The sequence below is a fragment of the Eubalaena glacialis genome, chromosome 2 (genome assembly GCF_028564815.1).
Source record: "Eubalaena glacialis isolate mEubGla1 chromosome 2, mEubGla1.1.hap2.+ XY, whole genome shotgun sequence".
Classification (NCBI taxonomy): domain Eukaryota; kingdom Metazoa; phylum Chordata; class Mammalia; order Artiodactyla; family Balaenidae; genus Eubalaena; species Eubalaena glacialis.
Genome location: NC_083717.1, coordinates 193,623,896 through 193,642,679, shown reverse-complemented (window position 1 = coordinate 193,642,679; position 18,784 = coordinate 193,623,896). Strand labels below are relative to the sequence as shown.

Here is an 18,784-nt window from a genome sequence, read left to right as displayed (position 1 = left end):
GTGGCCAAAAATAAAAAATAAATTAATTAAATTAAAAATGCGCAATTTGTAATATGGGCTAGTGGAGGGGCTCTATATTAAGATCTGTATCTTTTTTTTCTCTACTTAATGTGTCATACGTAGCCTGAGAGAGGATAAGTCTCCTTTGTCACTCTTGTGCTTCTATAAATTTAGCTCAGATTTTTCCTGTCATATATTTTGGGGTTCTGTTTATCATTTGTCATTCTATTATTTTTAAAATAAATTTTTATTTTTGGCTGCGTTGGGTTTTTGTTGCCACGCGCGGGCTTTCTCTAGTTGCGGCGAGCGGGGTCTACTCTTCATTGCAGTGCGCAGGTTTCTCATTGCGGTGGCTTCTCCTGTTGCGGAGCACGGGCTCTAGGCGCACAGGCTTCAGTAGTTGTGGCTCGCGGGCTCTAGAGTGCAGGCTCAGTAGCTGTGGTTCACAGGCTTAGGTGCTCCGCGGCATGTGGGATCTTCCTGGACCAGGGCTCGAACTGGTGTCCCCTGTGTTGGCAGGCAGATTCTTAACCAATGCGCCACGAGGGAAGCCCTGCCATTCTACTACTGAAAATAAAAATTTTAAATATGAAAATAAATGTAAAAAAACTGCCTTTAAAATAGCAATTGTGAAGTGAACCAGAATAACCACTTTGGAAGAACACAGTATGTGTGTGTAGAGGTAGGTACGGAAACTCTGTATTGCAGAAGAGTGGGGAAAGGAGAGACGAGGCAATAAGTTGTAACACGTATGAAAAAACATAATTGGATTGCTACTTCACAATATGCACAACTTCAAGGTGGATTAAAGATTATAAACCATTGAGACAACAGAGAAAAATATCTTTATGGCCCCAGGCAGGGAAGAATTCCTTAAAGAACACAGAAAAGGTACAAACCATATAAGAAAAGACTGACAAATTCAGGTGTGTTAAAATTAAGAAATTCTGCTATTCATCAAAAGACAACATCCAGAGAATGAAAAGATATAACACCAAACAGAAGAAGATATCTGCCACATGTCAGTATCCAGAATACATAATCTCTAAAATGATTAAGAAAAAATCCACTAGAAACTGAAAAGGCTTGAACAGGCAATTCACAGAAGAAGAAACAAAAGCCAATAAAAATATGAATGATGTAATACTCATCAGCAATCATGGAATATAAATGATAACCACAATGACATAGTTTTATATCCATCAGATAGGCAAGAATTGAAAAATCAGACAAAATCAAATTTTGACGAGGATGTGACATTACTTGAGCTGTCTTATATGCTACTGGTGGGAATATAAATTAACACAACTGCTTTGGAAACAAGTTGGCCTCCTCTAATGAATGAGGATGTACATACCCTGTGAACCAATAATTCTCCTACTGGACACGTATCCTTAAGAAACATAAACAACTTCACCAGGACACATACGGGACAATCCGTAGCAGTGTCTGTGATACAAATAGCTATAAGCAATCCAAATGTCTCTGAATCAGACAGAAAATGGATAAATAAATCATGAAATATTCATATAATAGGATACTATATAACCATGAAAATAAGCATAGCAGTGAAAGTAAATTACATCTAAATACATCAACATGGAACACAATTGGGGCAAAAGAAAGCAAATAGGAGAAGGACACAAATAACATGATTCCATTTATATAATATTTAAAATCTTCACACTATACTGATGAGGGATCCTTATGTGGTAAAATTATACTACTGAGCCCACGTGCTGCAACTACTGAAGCCCACATGCCTAAAGCCCGTGCTCCGCAGCAAGAGAAGCCATTGCAATGAGAATCCCGCCCACTGCAACGAAGAGTAGCCCCCGCTTGCTGCAACTAGAGAAAGCCCGCGCACAGCAACGAAGACCCAATGCAGCCAAAATAAAGAAAAAATTAATATATAAAAATAAATTAATTTAAAAAAGAAAGAAAATAGTAACACAAAATTTTTGTTAGTGGTTACCTTATAAGGTGGGAAACAAAGAAGGTCAGGTTGGGGAAGGTTACAATGTGACTGATTTAAAGTATTGTTGCTGATACATTTCTTGACTCAAATACCCTAAACATATTTATATGGCAAATATGTAACATTCTTCTGTAATGTAAAGCATTTAATTCATTCATTCATTCATTCATTCATTCATTTTTGGCTGCATTGGGTCTTCATTGCTGAGCGCAGGCTTTCTCTAGTTGCGGTGAGCGGGGGCTACTCTTCGTTGTGGTGTGTGGGCTTCTCATTGCAGTGGCTTCTCTTGTCACGGAGCACGGGCTCTAGGTGCACAGGCCTTAGTAGTTGTGGCACGTGGGCTCAGTAGTTGTGGCTCACGGGCTCTAGAGCACAGGCTCAGTAGTTGTGGCGCACGGGTTTAGTTGCTCCATGGCATGTGGGATCTTCCCGGACCAGGGCTTGAACCCATGTACCCTGCATTGGCAGGCGGATTCTTAACCACTGCGCCACCAGGGAAGCCCAATGTGCATTTTTATGATCAAGTATTTCAAAGACAAAGAAATTTTCCTACCGCCTCAAAACCTAAGGTTCTGGTGGTCAAGATTCCTGGAATTAGAGAAATATGAGAAAAATATTAATTTAGTATTAAAATAAATTTGGTACTTATAAAATAATGAACAGATATTATTGGGTATCTACCACACACAAGTTGAAGGAGCTTCAGTAAGCTCCTTTGTATCCTTCCCATATGGAAGGTGCTGGGCCTGATTCCTTCCAAGGGGACATGTTGGGAAAAGGCTATTTGAAGTTAGGGCTTTAAGTTCTAATGTTAGTTCAGTCAGTGCGTCAGTTAGTGCACAGTCATTAAGAATTTGAACTCTGGAGCCCACTATCTGGCCCCACCTGGGGATCTACCACTCACTGACTGAATCTAGGTGGCTTGACCTCTCTGGGCCTCTGGTACCCCCAGGGATAAAGGAACCTGACATGTCGAGATCTTGGAACAGTGCGTAGCACACAATAAGCAACATGAGGCTGTGATTCTGGTTGTTGTTGCTAGGATTCTTTCCCAAAGGTCTAGTTTTTGCCCAACTTTCCATTTTCTACAAATGGGTCCATGCTAGGCTCTAAGTTTAATCCATTTAAAATACCTGGTTCTTGGGACTTCCCTGGTGGTCCAGGGGTTAAGAATCCGCCTCCCAATGCAGGGGACACGGGTTTGATCCTTGGTCGGGGAACTAAGATCCCACATGCCACGGGACAACTAAGCCCATGTGCCACAACTACTGAGCCTGTGCGCTCTGGAGCCCTCACACCACAACTAGAGAGAGGCCCACGCGCTGCAACAAAGAGCCTGCATGCCGCAACGAAAGATCCTGCATGCCGTGAGGAAGATCTGTGTTCCACAACTGAGCCCCGATACAGCAAAATAAAATAAAATAAAATAAAATAGTTGGTTCTTCAGTGGCTTTTCTAAAATAGCACAATGAACAACTGGTACAATTAAAAATAAATTCTAATATTCTCAATTCACAATCTATATTCTAAATTTGCTGCCAAAGTGAAAATAAGTCTGGCAATAAATTAAAAATTTCCCCATAAAGCAGCAGCAACACTGAAGCTATATTTTCTTACACTCCTATTACCATTTTTGAAATGTAACAATATACATATATTTTTATTCTCAATATTTTAAACATGTAAAATGAAGAGGGTTTGACTTAGATTTCATTTACCATATCCTATTTGTAAAAGTTTACCTAATTCATTACACTGATCTGAATGCAGATGCTGGATTGTAATTAATAGTCAGGACTCTAGGTATTTTTTAATCTCCTCTTTGATTCCTTCAGTGATCCACTGGTCTAGTGATCCATATTGTTTAGCCTCCACGTGTTTGTGTTTTTCGCAGCTTTTTTTCTTGTGGTTGATTTCTAGTCTCACAGTGTTGTAGTCAGAAAAGACACTTGATATGATTTACAGCTTCTTAAATTTGCCAAGGCTTGTTTTGTGGCCTAGCATGTGATCTATCCTGGAGAATGTTCCATGTATACTTGAAGAAAATGTGTATTCTGCTGCTTTCAGATGGAGTGCTCTAAAGAATCAATATCGTTAAAATGTCCATACTAACCAAGGCAATCTACAGATTCAATGCAATCTCTGTTAAAATACCAATGGCATTTTTCACAGAACTAGAACAAATAATTTTAAAATTTGTATGGAAACACAAAAGACCCCAAATAACCAAAACAATCTTGAGAAAGAAGAACAGAGATGGAGGAATCACACTCCCTGACTTCAGACTATACTACAAAGCTACAGTAGTCAACACAGTATGGTATTGGCACAAAAACAGACACATAGATAAATGGAACAAGATACAGAGCCCAGAAACAAACCCACACACTTATGGTCAATTAATGTATGACAAGGGGGGCAAGAATATACAATGAAGAAAAGACAGTCTCTTCAATAAGTGGTGTTGGGAAAACTGGACAGCTACATGTAAAAGAATGAAATTAGAACATTCTCTAACACTATATACAAAAATAAACTCAAAATGGATTAAAGACCTAAATGTAAGACTGGATACTATAAAACTCCTGGAGAAAAATATAGGCAGAACACTCTTTGACATAAATTGCAGCAATATTTTTTTGGATCCATCTCCTAAAGTAAAGGAAATAAAAGCAAAAATAAACAAATGGGACCTAATTAAACTTAAAAGCTTTTGCACAGCAAAGGCAACCACTGACAAAATGAAAAGGCAACCTACTGAATGGGAGAAAATATTTTCAAATGATATGACTGATAAGGAATTAGTATCCAACATATATGAAAGAAGCAGACTCCCAGATACAGAGAACAAACTAGCGGTTACCAGTGGGGAGAGGGAAGTGGGGAGGGGCAATATAGGGGTAGGGGAGTAAGAGAAACAAACTATTAGGTAATAAGCTGCAAGGATATACTGTACAACACAGGGAATATAACCAATATTTCATAATAACTATAAATGGAGTATAACCTTTAAAAACTGTGAATCACCACTATATTGTACACCTGTAACTTATATAATATTGTACAACTATACTTCAATTTTAAAAAATTTTAAAAAAAGGATTCTAACAACTACTTTTGTTAATGGCCTGAGCTGTTTAGTCTCCTACAAGTCAATATGGAAAGAGGAAGGTATTAAGAAAGGAAAAGATGAACAGCGCTCATCAATGAAAAAGAACCCAACAATGATTTGTCCTTCACCAGATGGGCAAGGAGAAGGAAAGAAGTCCAGAAACTGTGTCAGGAAGAGTTCGAGAGAGGGGGGAGATATTCGGCAGCTGTAGTGGCAGCAGTCTGTAAGACTTAAAACACTGGAGGAGGCGGTCACCTTTAAAACAGCTTACCTTTAGAAAGAGAAGAGAAATTAAGAATTTTTTTTAAACTACACAGATGATTCTACTGCACAACAAGGGTTAAAAAAGACTGCCCTAAGGAGGCTGAAGCAAAAGTACCCCAAATAACTCAGTGGTGGTAACAGTAAGAGTAAATTACATTGTAGACCATGAGAAAAGCATGAATGGGCTCTCTCTGCTTCCAAATATACAGTTCCCTGGCTTGTCCCACAAGTAAGATTCCCTGGGATGCCAAAAAAAAGGTCACTGCTATTACAGAGCTCTAACCATTAACAGTGGCTCCAAAATAAACACCAACTTTAAAAAGCAACCAGACTTGAGTGGGTGTAAGTAAAATTTCCCACAAAGATCCTGATAAAAGGAATCTATAGTCAATAATACTTCGATAATCATTCAGCAATCTGCTGTATATACTTTTTTTCTTTTTCTTTTGGCCGCAGTGCACGGCTATGTCGGATCTTAGTTCCCCGACCAGGGATCAAACCCGTGCCCCCTGCAGTGGAAGCGTGGAGTCCTAACCACTGGACCTCCAGGGAATTCCCGTATTTTGCACATATTTGAATTTATGCACATACTTGAATTTAAAATCCTTTTTTTTTTTCCTCAGTAATTTTGATTTTTTTTAAACACAGGGATTTCCGTTTCTCTCTTACTAAAAGTCTGGATTTAAGAATGGTGCTTGAATATTACTCAAAAATTGCTTGATGAGTCAGCAGGACCAACTAAAGGGTGGTTTCTCCAATGAGGTGCCTTGTCCCTACCTTGTCGGATATTTTAATTGGATGAAAACATCCTTGTCCAATGTATACAGCACCAAACTAGAAGTGATAGCTAATACAAAAGACTCATTTTTCAAAAATACCCTAAACAGACTGGAATTATGGTAGGAAACCATTTAAATGGTCTTCAGCAAGAATGAAATAAATTCAGTTAAGAAAAAAATCAATTACAGATATGGAATAAACTAGCCCTGTGTTGAGGGCAAGTCCTGTAGCTGGCCCAAGAGGCTGAGTATTTACTCTGGAGAAGGGACCAGGAAGACCCAAGATAGTTGGTTATGTTGGATTGGTAGAGTTTTTTTTTGTGGATTGGTAGATTTAACCTCCAAATGAAAGAATAGAGAACAGTATTGTACATGTTTCTAGAAGACAGATGCTAGTGTAAACTATGAAAGAAAAAAACCTGTTTAGGGACTTCCCTGTGGCGCAGTTGTTAAGAACCCACCTGCCGATGCAGGGGACACAAGTTCGATTCCTGGTCCGGGAGGATCCCACATGCTGCGGAGCAACTAAGCCCGTGCGCCACAACTACTGAGCCTGCGCTCTAGAGACCACCAGCCACAACTACTGAAGCCCGCGTGCCTAGAGCCCGTGCTCCGCAACGAGAAGCCATCGCAGTGAGAAGCCAGTGCACCACAACTAAGAATAGCCCCTGCTCGCCACAACTAGAGAAAGCCCGTGTGCAGCAATGAAGACACAACTCAGCCATAAATTAATTAATTAATTAATTAATTAAGAAAAAAAAAAACCTGTTTAATAACTAGAGTCATACAACACTGGAACAAGATGGCATAGGAAGGAGTGTGCCTCCATCCTTATACATGTTTAAAGCTGGCTAACCAGCTATCATAAACACGTATTTTAAAAAATCAATTATTTCATTACATTCACACATTTGTTTTTAACTAATGGTTCCAGTTTAAGAAAAAGAGATTACTGTTTAAACTGATTATGTCACAGTATGGTGACAATTAAAGTTTCTGCCGCCGAGAAGACTGAGTATTTCTACGATAACAAAATCGTAGTCAGAAGAACCCAGGGGAAAGTTAGGGAATTACTGAAACGTTTATTACACAGAGATGACTGTTCCTTAAAGAGCCAGGGCATTCAAGGCTCCCAGTTTGGCCTGATGTAACCGCCAGCTCAGGGCCTTGCACTGCCCTGCACACTCGCAGGCCTCGGCAGCCCACTGCTGCTGCAGGTGCTGCTCCTCAAGCTGTGTGTGCAGTCCTCCCAGGAACACTTAGTGAGGACCTCCACGTCAACGCTGCAAGGAGGACCGCAAAGGTCTTTCCATTCTTTATTACTTGGTAAAAAACATTTAGATCCTAAAGGCCTAAGTAAACTTTTACTGCAAACCACATGGGTTCACCCAGAGTCTGTTGTACTTATCTGACTCTTCTTATCACAACGCTTGGTTCAGGAGAACAAGAATGTTTCTTAAACGAATTATTAAGAGGGCACCCCTACTTTTCACTTGAAATCTACACATTCCTCGCATACTATCTCCTCACCCTGTGTTTTTGGTTTTTTTTTTAATTTGTTTATTTTTGGCTGCATTGGGTCTTCGTTGTTGCGCAGGCGGGCTTTCTCTAGTTGCGGTGAGCAGGGGCTACTCTTCATTGCGGTGCACGGGCTTCTCACTGCAGTGTCTTCTCTTGTTGCAGAGCATGGGCTCTAGGCATGCAGGCTTCAGTAGTTGTGGCACATGGGCTCAGAAGTTGTGGCTCGCAGGCTCTAGAGTGCAGGCTCAGTAGTTGTGGCTCACGGGCCTAGTTGCTCCGCGGCATGTGGGATCTTCCCAGACCAGGGCTTGAACCCGTGTCCCCTGCATTGGCAGGCGGATTCTTAACCACTGTGCCACCAGGGAAGTCCCCATCCTGTGTTTTAAAATGTAGGTTCTATTATTATTCAGGTATGGTGAGCCAAGAGATCAGGAGAAGACTGCCATTAAAAGGATGGTTTGTTACTTATAGTTCCCAAAAGAAGGGGGCACACAGCGCCATGCAGGGCCATGTGAGGAAGCACCAGGATGGGTTAGAAGGCCGATGGAGCAAGGGGAAAGCACGGGGAAGAGTTTTTATTCTGGTTTCCACAGGAAGGGTAAGTCCAGGCAGGGTAAGTAGGCTGAGGACTGGTTCATTGGAATAATTTCAGCAGGTTCTTGAGTATAAGTACGGTCTCTAGGTGTCCGATACCGGCTCTGCAATGATTAGGGCAGAGAAACAGTGCCTCTTGGAGTTTAAGAGCCAGACAGGGGAGGTGGTTCAGAGCATGGGCTCTGCACTGGTTAGTTTGCATCTGAACAGTGTACTCACAGGGGAGTAGCTTACTATTTCCAGGAACTAGCTAGCCCTGGGGAGTAGTCTATCTCAGGTCAGCAAGGCCCCAGATGCCAGAGCATCAAGAATACAAAAAATAAGAAAATACAGTTAATACATCTTGCTTTATTTTTCTTCATGGCACTGACATGACATTATATCATATATCTGTTTATTGCTGCTCTCCCACTATGATATCAATTCCATGAAAGTAGGAACTTCATTTGGTTCAATGTTGTACCCTCAGTGCTTAGAACAGTGCCTGCCTGGCACACAGCAGGTATTTACTAATAAGTGTTTAAGTGAAGGAGTGAATAAACAAATTTGCATAAAAACATGACTTACGCAAAGTTTGGAAGGGGAGGTGGGGTACAAGGCCTACTTCTCTTTCGTACTTGAAATATTGGGTTCACCAAAAGGTTCGCTTGGTTTTTTCTGTAAGATGGCTCTAGTAGCACTTAGTTGTCTTTAACTTCATTTGAAACAATTTTGTTAGACTGTGTGTGACAGCTGTCATATCAGAGTGCATTTTAAAAAAGGCTTAACAAAATTGGTGAATTTCTGTGTAGCCATTTTAATATTGAAGATGGAAGAAAAAAAGCAACATTTTTGGCATATTATGCTTTATTATTTCAAGAAAGGTAAAAACTCAACTGAAACGCAAAAACAGATTTGCTCAGTGTATGGAGAAGGTGCTGTGACTGAACATGTCAAAAGCGGTTTGTGAAGTTTCGTGCCAGAGATTTCTCACTGGACGATGCTCCACGGTCGGTAGACCAGTTGAAGTTGATAGTGATCAAATCGAGACATTAACTGAGAACAATCAATGTTATACCATGCAGGAGATAGCTGACATACTCAAAATATCCAAATCAAGCTATGAAAATCATTTGCACCAGCTTGGTTATGTTCATCGCTTTGATGTATGGGTTCCACGTAAGTTAAGCGAAAAAGACATTCTTGACCGTATTTCCTCATGCGATTCTCTACTGAAACATAATGAAAACGTTCCGTTTTTAAAACAAATTGTGATGGGCGATGAAAAGTGGATACTGTACAATAATGTGGAACAGAAGAGATCGTGGGGCAAGCGAAATGAACCACCACCAACCACACCAAAGGCCGGTCTTCATCCAAAGAAGGTGATGTTCTGTATATGGTGAGATTGGAAGGGAGTCCTCTATTAAGATCTCCTTCTGGAAAACCAAATGATTAATTCCAACAAGTACTGCTCCCAATTAGACCAACTGAAAGCAGCACTTGACAAAAAGCATTCAGAATTAGTCAACAGAGAATGCATAATCGTCCATCAGGATACTGCAAGACCGCATGTTTCTTTGATGACCAGGCAAAAACTGTTACAGCTTGGCTGGGAAGTTCGGATTCATCCGTCGTATTCACCAGACATTGCAGCTTCAGATTTCCATTTATTTCGGTCTTTACAAAATTCTCTTAATGGAAAAAATGTCAATTCCCTGGGAGACTGTAAAAGGCACCTGGAACAGTTCTTTGCTCAAAAAGATAAAAAGTTTTGGGAAGATGGAATTACGAAGTTGCCTGAAAAATGGCAGAAGGTAGTGGAACAAAAGGGTGAATACATTATTCAATAAAGTTCTTTGTGAAAATGAAAAATGTGTCTTTTATTTTTACTTTAAAACTGAAGGCACGGGCTTCCCTGGTGGCACAGTGGTTAAGAATCTGCCTGCCAATGCAGGGGACACGTGTTTGAGCCCTGGTCCGGGAAGATCCCACATGCCGCGGAGCAACTAAGCCCGTGCACCACAACTACTGAGCCTGCGCTCTAGAGCCTGTGAGCCACATCTACTGAGCCTGTGTGCCACAACTACTGAAGCCTGCGTGCCTAGAGCACATGCTCTGCAACAAGAGAAGCCACCGCAATGAGAAGACTGCGCACTGCAACAAAGAGTAGCCCCCTTTCGCTGCAGCTAGAGAAAGACCGTGCAGCTACGAAGACCCAACACAGCCAAAAATAAATAAATTAAAATAAATAAATTAAAAAAAAAAAAAAAAAAACTGAAGGCACTTTTTGGCCAACCCAATATTTCCTCAACCTTGAAACTATTTACTAACTTCTTCATAGCTACTACAAAGAAAGCCTCAGGTTAGTTCCCATCTCAGTTAGGGAAATTTAATTACAGGAGGGGGGCATAATGAAGTGGAAGTAGTCCACGCTTTGGAGTCAGACTAAGATTTACATCTTTGCTCCATCACTTACGAACTGCAGAGTCTGACTATATCAACTTCTCAGAGTCTGTCTCCTCAATGGAAAATCAAGATGGTAGTAATACTCACCTAACAGAGTATGAAGGTGAAAAGATATCTATCAGACTAGCTACTGTGAGAAAGCCTATACGTGTAAGAACATGGGAAGCACGTGCTCTAGTACCTAATGACAATGAATTCCTATCCAACTAATATACCTGGGACATTGCTTACCGCAAATGCTCTATTGTCTAAACTGTGGTAAACATGTTTTCATTTAGAGTTCATTAATGCTCGACTCAATGATGACTACACCTATCATAAAATGACTGCCCGAGCATCTATCACTTATTGGTTAGGGGACTTTGGGCAGATTACTTTATCTCCCTGGCCTCTCTTTCCTGAATAACAGAACTTACCTCATGAAGTTGTCCCACAGTCTGATATTTGGAGATGTGGCATTTGGGAATTAAGTTGGTTTAGATGAGGTCATGAGGGTGGGTCCTTATGATGGGATTAGTACCCTTATAAGTAGACATCAAACAGCATGCTCATGTACCTTCCCCCTACTTTGCTATGAAGACACAGTGAGATGGCAGCCCTCTGTAAGCCAAAAAGAGAGCTCGCACCAGAACCCGACCATGCTGGCAACCCTGATTTTGGACTTCCCAGCCTCTACAACTGTGTAAAATAAATGTCTGTTGTTTAAGACACCCAGTCTACAGAATTCTGTTACAGCAGCTCGAGCAAACTAATACAGTACTCAATATATACTACATGAGCAAATATAAGCCGTGATCAGAAGTAGTCTACTGCAAATAAGTCCTATGAGACCTAAGCCACAACCTACCATTCAATTCTTAAGCTTTACTTATTTCCTGTGAGGGTAAAATTTAAAAAACAAACAAAAAATATCTCCTGGGAAAAGAATCTTAAAAAAAAAAGGAGTGGATATATGTATATGCATAACTGATTCACTCCGCTGTACAGCTGAAACTAACACAACATTGTAAATCAACTATACGCCAATAAAAGTTTTTAAAAAGGGGCTTCCCTGGTGGCACAGTGGTTGAGAATCTGCCTGCCAATGCAGGGGACACGGGTTCGAGCCCTGGTCTGGGAAGATCCCACATGCCGCGGAGCAACTGGGCCCGTGAGCCACAACTACTGAGCCTGCGCGTCTGGAGCTTGTGCTCCGCAACAAGAGAGGCCGCGACAGTGAGAGGCCCGCGCACCGCGATGAAGAGTGACCCCCGCTCGCCACAACTAGAGAAAGCCCTCGCACAGAAACAAGGACTCAACACAGCCAAAAATAAATAAATTAAAAAAAAAAAAAAAAAATCTCCCACTCTCCCTCAAAACCAATATTCAGCAGGACACACAATAACAGCAAACATTCGGTCCTTACCATGTGCTAGGAACTACACTCAGCTCTTCTACGGGCTTTTATTTTATTATTATTTTTTTAACATCTTTATTGGAGTATAATTGCTTTACAATGGTGTGTTAGTTTCTGCTTTATAACAAAGTGAATCAGCTATACATATACATATATCCCCATATCTCCTCCCTCCTGCATCTCCCTCCCACCCTCCCTATCCCACCCTTCTAGATGGTCACAAAGCACCAAGCTGATCTCCCTGTGCTAAGGGCTTTTAAATGTTAACTTATTTAATTCTCACCACAGCCCTAGAGGTACTGTTATTATTTCCATTTTACAAACAGGGAAACTAAGATCCAGGAAGGTGACTTGTCACACAGCTAGGCTGGGTTGAAGCCGAGATTTGAATCCATGTAGGCTGGCTTAACTGTGTTCCTAACCATTACTCTATACTCCCTCTTTACGTTAACACACTACTCCAAGATGAGAAAAGAAAATAACTTTAGATGGGTTACACTTAGTGTACTTGCATGTCTTTTCTTTTTTCTTTTATAAATTTATTTATTTATTTATTTTTGGCTGCATTGGGTCTTCGTTGCTGTGCGCGGGCTTCTCGCTGCGGTGGCTTCTCTTGTTGCAAAGCACAGGCTCTAGGCACGCGGGCTTCAGTAGTTGTGGCTCGCTGGCTTCAGTAGTTGTGGCTCGCGGGCTCTAGAGCACAGGCTCAGTAGTTGTGCCACACGGGCTTAGTTGCTCCGCAGCATGTGGGATCTTCCCGGACCAGGGATCGAACCCGTGTCCCCTGCACTGGCAGGCGGGTTCTTAACCACTGGGACACCAGGGAAGCCCTACCTGCATGTCTTAATAAAGTCATAACTTGCTTCTTAATGACAGACTTGAATTTAATAAAACAAGATTATCTGTAACCAAATCAAAGCTAAAAATGACTTTGTAAAACCAGGAGGAAGACTAACATTTTTTTCACTCCTGTTGTTTTCAAAACCATTAAAGGTACACAACATTACAGAGTTCTTTAAAGGTTGACCTAAAAGACATTTATCAACAGAAAATGTCTCAGGGATAGTACTCAGAAATTGAGATGTACAAAAACAATGAAGAAAAATATATCTTACTAGAATCTAACATTTATTCACTCAGTGGCTGGAAAAATTAAAAGGAAAAGTGAAGAACTTGTCAGTGAAAATAACATCAGTTTACTAACATGCAGTCAACTCAGGTTTGCTTAAATGCATTTATCAGATGTACATGATTCAATGTGTAAGCCAGAATATTGTGAACATTTTGAAATGACACTACTTTAACACCTGTGTTCAAACACTGCCTGAATGAGCCAGTCCACATTTTTTTTGGTAGTGGCAGTACAAAAAGATCGCATATTGTTGATGGCAGAATGTTGCTTAATGTAAATGTTAGCTCCTAAGGCCATACACCAAGCTCCAGAGTTTAAAATCACAATATAAAGAGAACTGTTCCTGATGCAGGTGTGATACAACTGTGAGTGGTGTTGAGGAAGAAAACAAGCTGCAAGCACCACTATTCCAAGGGCAAAAGATGCCAGGTATACACCACTCTGTTGCCACTTTTCCATGGAAAAGGAACTCAGCAAAAAAGAATGTGAAGGAAATATTTATAGAATGCTTCTAATTTATAAGAATACAAACACATGATTTATGATTTAAAACAACGCCCTACAAACTGAAAACATTACACTTATCAAATTATTTAACTTGGACGGATCTGCCTTTAGTATAAATCTTTTGTGGATGGTTCATACTTGAACTATACCAAACAAATCTTAAAGGTCTTATTATTTATATGCCAAAATTAATGCTGATGCAAATCTGCATCACACCATCAAGCTAAACAGACAACCTACCAGGTACTAAATTGATAATGATGTGACAAACAGTAATTTGGAATAATAACAAAAAAGAACAGTGGCAATTAAAAACTATGACCAAAAATAATGAAAAAAAGCAAGCAAGCAAGCAAGAAAAATCACAACCAACTCAAGACAATACTATAATAAAATTCTTCCTAGAAAACTGCTAGAATTCCAGTTATCTGCAAGTACACATGAATAGTGGAAGATCTGTAACATTAGAACACTGAATTAGAATCCTTAGCAAACTTCTCTACATGCTAATTTTAGTTCTGAATACCAAATTTTAGTAACCCCTAACTTATTAATTAGTACCAAGTCCTTAGATATATGAAGAAATGAGTTTAAGGAAATGGATACAATTTCATCTTCAGAACAAAGGACTGGAATTTTTGGATCCTTCCAGGGCCACCCTGAGAACCCTTAAGGCCCACTATGCCCTGCAGAACCACTTGTTTAAATAACATTTTCAGTGCAAGATAAAATCTGTCTCCCTCTCCACCCTAATCCCACCCCCCACACACACACACAGAGTTTCAAAATTATGATGATATAAATAGAAAATAACCATTAGAACTAGAACTACATTAGAAATGTACATAGGGCATTACCCTTAAAATACCTTATGCACTGCTTTGTAGTTTACAAAACTCTTTTATATGTATTATTTCTTTAATATAATCCATCATGAGAAGATTAAATCTCCATTTAATTAGTTATTTTTATTATTATTTTCAACTGAAGTATAGTTGACATACAATATTATGTTAGTTTCAGGTGTACAACATAGTGATGTGACAATCAAATACATTATGAAATGATCACCATGATAAGTCCAATAACCATCTGTCACCCTACAAAATTATTACAGCATTACTGACTACATTCCTTATGCTGTATATTATATCCCCATGACTTGTTTACTTTATAACTAAAAGTTTGTATCTGTTAATCCCCTTTACCTATTTCACTCAACTCCCCTCGGCAACCAACAGTTTCGTTTTCTGTAAGTCTGTTTCTGTTTTAGTTTGTTTGTCTATTTGTTTTATTTTTTAGATTCCGCATATAAATGAGATCATATGGTACCTGTCTTTCTGACTTATTTCACTTAGTGAAATTATCTTCATTTTTAAAGATGAGAAACCCAACATCCAGAAAGTTAAGTGACTTGCTCAAGGTCAAGTTACACATTCAGCTAAGTGGCAGAGGACTTCCTGTTCTTATTTCTAGGTCTCTGTATCCCCCAGCTACCATAGGCCAAGTCTAGAAATCAAATGAAGTATGTAAAAAGGCTCTGCAAAACCAAAAGGAACTAGAAGGATCTTATTATGAAGATCATTAATCATTCACTGATGCACCAGTGAAATACCTATGACCAGGCCCTACCTGAGCAATTAAATCTCCCCATAGGCCAGTCATCAGGATTTTGAAAAGAGGCCCAGGTGATTTTACCATGCACCGGGTTGAGAACTTCTGATCTACATTAGATAATACAAATGGCAATAGCGCATTAACAAACATGTTTTCAACTATCAATTTAGTTTTACTTTTATATTTTCCTTTTATATCAATTAATCATCACTCCTTGATTAGACATATTGTGGTAGTTTAATAAAGCCAAAGTGCTGACTTTAGAGATCTCAGTATTAGCTGTAAGAAAGATGTGTAACTCTGCTTAAGACTAATTACATGAAACTATGTTGTTCTGTCTTTTTTATAACTCTATTCTAGTCAATATTTAGAATATTCAATTTAAAAGTACAGCCTTCAGTTTGTGCTATTAAGAACATTTAAAAATCATTATCTTCAACCGAAGGAAAAAAATCCAACAATATTTAAACCATATTAAATTTAAGTTGCATTCATTTGAGGAAGAGGAAGCTTTACTGTGTACTAAACACAATAAATAAAAATAATAGTAGAGGTAATTAATGGACAAATTAGATGACAATTAGCACTGAAAAATCATTAAAAAAAAAAAACTGGATACTGGACCAATCTTACCTTTTGTAGACTTGTTGGATTCAACTGAGTTTTGTCAATTATTTTTATTGCGACCTAGAAAAAAATTAATATTTATGGATTTTAAGAATTTGGTCATTACAGACTAATTAGTAATAGTTTTGTAAATGCCCAGACATGTAGCATTGTTAAATAGCAAGCAAGTAAACAAACCTCAAAAACCTAAAACTCAACCAGTTACAATTATATTTTACACCTTATAAATATTTTATAATTGACAAGAGGGGCTTCATGCAAATAAGGGTATTTTATAACATTTTAAGTTACCTATAGACACAGGGGAAAAAAGTCTCCCAGAAACCACCTCTTAACCCCTCCCAAGAGGGGAGAGAGATTATACAATGAAAATACTTCCAAAAACATGGCAGTGTAGTAGCAAATCTATTCATTATTTTCTGACAGTTTAATTTTATCTGACTCTGGGATACAAGGGCAGGAACTATAGCTTTTATAGGTTTATACAGCCCAAAATGCTTTCCAGAGTGTCCGGCACAAAGTGGGATCTGGTTAATTGAGTAAATATACGAACAAATAAGTTGGTGTTGAATCTGAAAACTTTAAAAACATCTTATTTCAATAAAATAGAAAAGCTCTTTAGAGAAGAGGAAGAGGCACTAGCTCTTTGAGAAGGAAAAGACCCTAGCTTCAGATCAATCTACAGGCTAACCAAATGAGTATGTACAGAGGCAACAAATGGGTCACCTGGTAGCCTTTGTTCAAAAAGGGGTGAGGCAGTCTAAAAATAAGCCACTAAGATGTAGGAAGAAAGAGCTACAGCTTCTAATTATATGCACTTCTTATCTTAAAAAAAAAGAAAAAAAAATTAAGTTGTGCTAACCCTGCACTGACATCCTCACCTAGTCAGTCTGTCTTTTCTTGCTTAAAAATGAACTACGTGCACTGTGGTAACCTAAACGGGAGGGAAGTCCAAAAGGGAGGGGATATCTGTATGTGTACGGCTCATTCATTTTGTTGTGCAGTGGAGGCTAACACAACACTGTAAAGCAACCGTGCTCCAATAAAAATTAATTAAAAGAAAAAAGTGAACTATGGATAACCAGAACTAGGAATTATGGATATCGAGAAGGGGGATGGGGTGATGATAGGGGACGGAAGGAAACATAAGTGAAGAGAGAGGCTTTGCCATGAATTAGGGAACATAATTAACCCAGCTTTGCACCTGAGGTCCAGAACAACAAATGCTCTCACACCATGTCAATGAGGCTGTGTTCCTACTATGTGTCCCTCAGAACACAGATCCAATAAGAAGCACCACTGAAGAAAGGGACTGTAGTCAAAGTCTGGGGAAAGTGTTCAAAGATTCTTTGTCAATGGTTCTCGCACTTTTTGGTCCCCTTTATATTCTTAAAGATTATGCTGGACTTCCCCGGTGGCGCAGTGGTTAAGAATCCGCCTGCCAATGCAGGGGACACGGGTTCGACCCTGGTCCAGGAAGATCCCACATGCCACGGAGCAACTAAGCCCGTGAGCCACAACTACTGAGCCTGTGCTCTAGAGCCCATGAGCCACAACTACTGAGCCCGCGTGTCACAACTACTGAAGCCCGTGCGCCTAGAGCCTGTGCTCCGTAACAAGAGAAGCCACCGCAATGAGAAGCCCGCGCACCGCAACAAAGAGTAGCCCCCGCTCGCCACAACTAGAGAAAGCCCGTGCGCAGCAATGAAGACCCAATGTAGCCAAAAATAAATAAAATAATTTTTAAAAAAAATTTAAAAAGAAAAATAAATTAAAAATAATTGCTGAACAACTCATTTCAACATAATAATATTCAACAAATGGTGCTGGGGGGTGGGCGGGATTCCCTGGTGGCGCAGTGCTTAAGAATCCGCCTGCCAATGCAGGGGACACGGGTTTGAGCCCTGGTCCGGGAAGATCCCACATGCCGCGGAGCAACTAAGTCGGTGCGCCACAACTACTGAGCCTGCGCTCTAGAGCCTGTGAGCCACAATTACTGAAGCCCACGCACCTAGAGCCCGTGCTCCGCGACAAGAGAAGCCACTGCAGTGAGAAGCCCGTGCACTGCAACAAACAGTAGCCACCGCTCGCCACAACTAGAGAAAGCCCGCACGCAGCAACAAAGACCCAACGCAGCCAAACATAATAAACAAATAAAATTTAAAAATTAAAAAAAAATGGTGCTGGGGAAATGATATCCACATGCAAAAGAATGAAGTTATCAGACTCTTGACCTAACATCAAATACAAAAATTAGCTCAGCGTGGATCAAAGACCTAAATCTACGACCTATAAAACTATCAAATTCTTAGAAGAAAACATAGGGCAAAGCTTCATGACATTTTAAATTTTATGCATCAAAAGACGTTATCAACAGAATAAAAAGGCAACCCACAGAATGGGAAATAATATTTGCAAATTACATATGTGATAAGGGATTAATATCCAGAATATACAGAGAACTCTGAAAACTCAACAAAAACCTGATTTAAAAATGGGCAAAGGACTTGAGATGTTTCTCCAAAGAAGATATACAAATGGTCAATAAGCACATAAAAAAGACGCTCAACATCCCTTATCATTAGAAAAATGCAAATCAAAACTAGGAAATACCACTTCACACCCATCAGGATGGCTTACTGCCAAAAACCCCCAGAAAATAATAAGCCTTTGTGAGGATGTGGAGAAACTGGAACCCTTGTGCACTGTTGGTAGGATGTATAAAATGGTACAGCCACTGTAAAAAAAAAAAAAAAATAGTACAGAGTTCCTCAAAAAATTAAAAATAGAATTACCAGATGATCCAGCA

General features: G+C 39.7%; 1 protein-coding gene across 5 annotated transcripts in view; it reads right to left on the bottom strand.

Moving 5' to 3' along the window:
* The window catches only part of MARK3 (microtubule affinity regulating kinase 3), a 108,983-nt gene that overhangs the window by 52,959 nt on the left and 37,240 nt on the right, over positions 1–18,784 (bottom strand). For all 5 annotated transcript variants that reach the window (XM_061181317.1, XM_061181319.1, XM_061181318.1 and 2 more), the window contains exon 3: positions 15,982–16,035. In XM_061181317.1, coding sequence (XP_061037300.1) covers positions 15,982–16,035 — 54 coding nt within the window. The remainder of the gene's footprint in view (positions 1–15,981; positions 16,036–18,784) is intronic.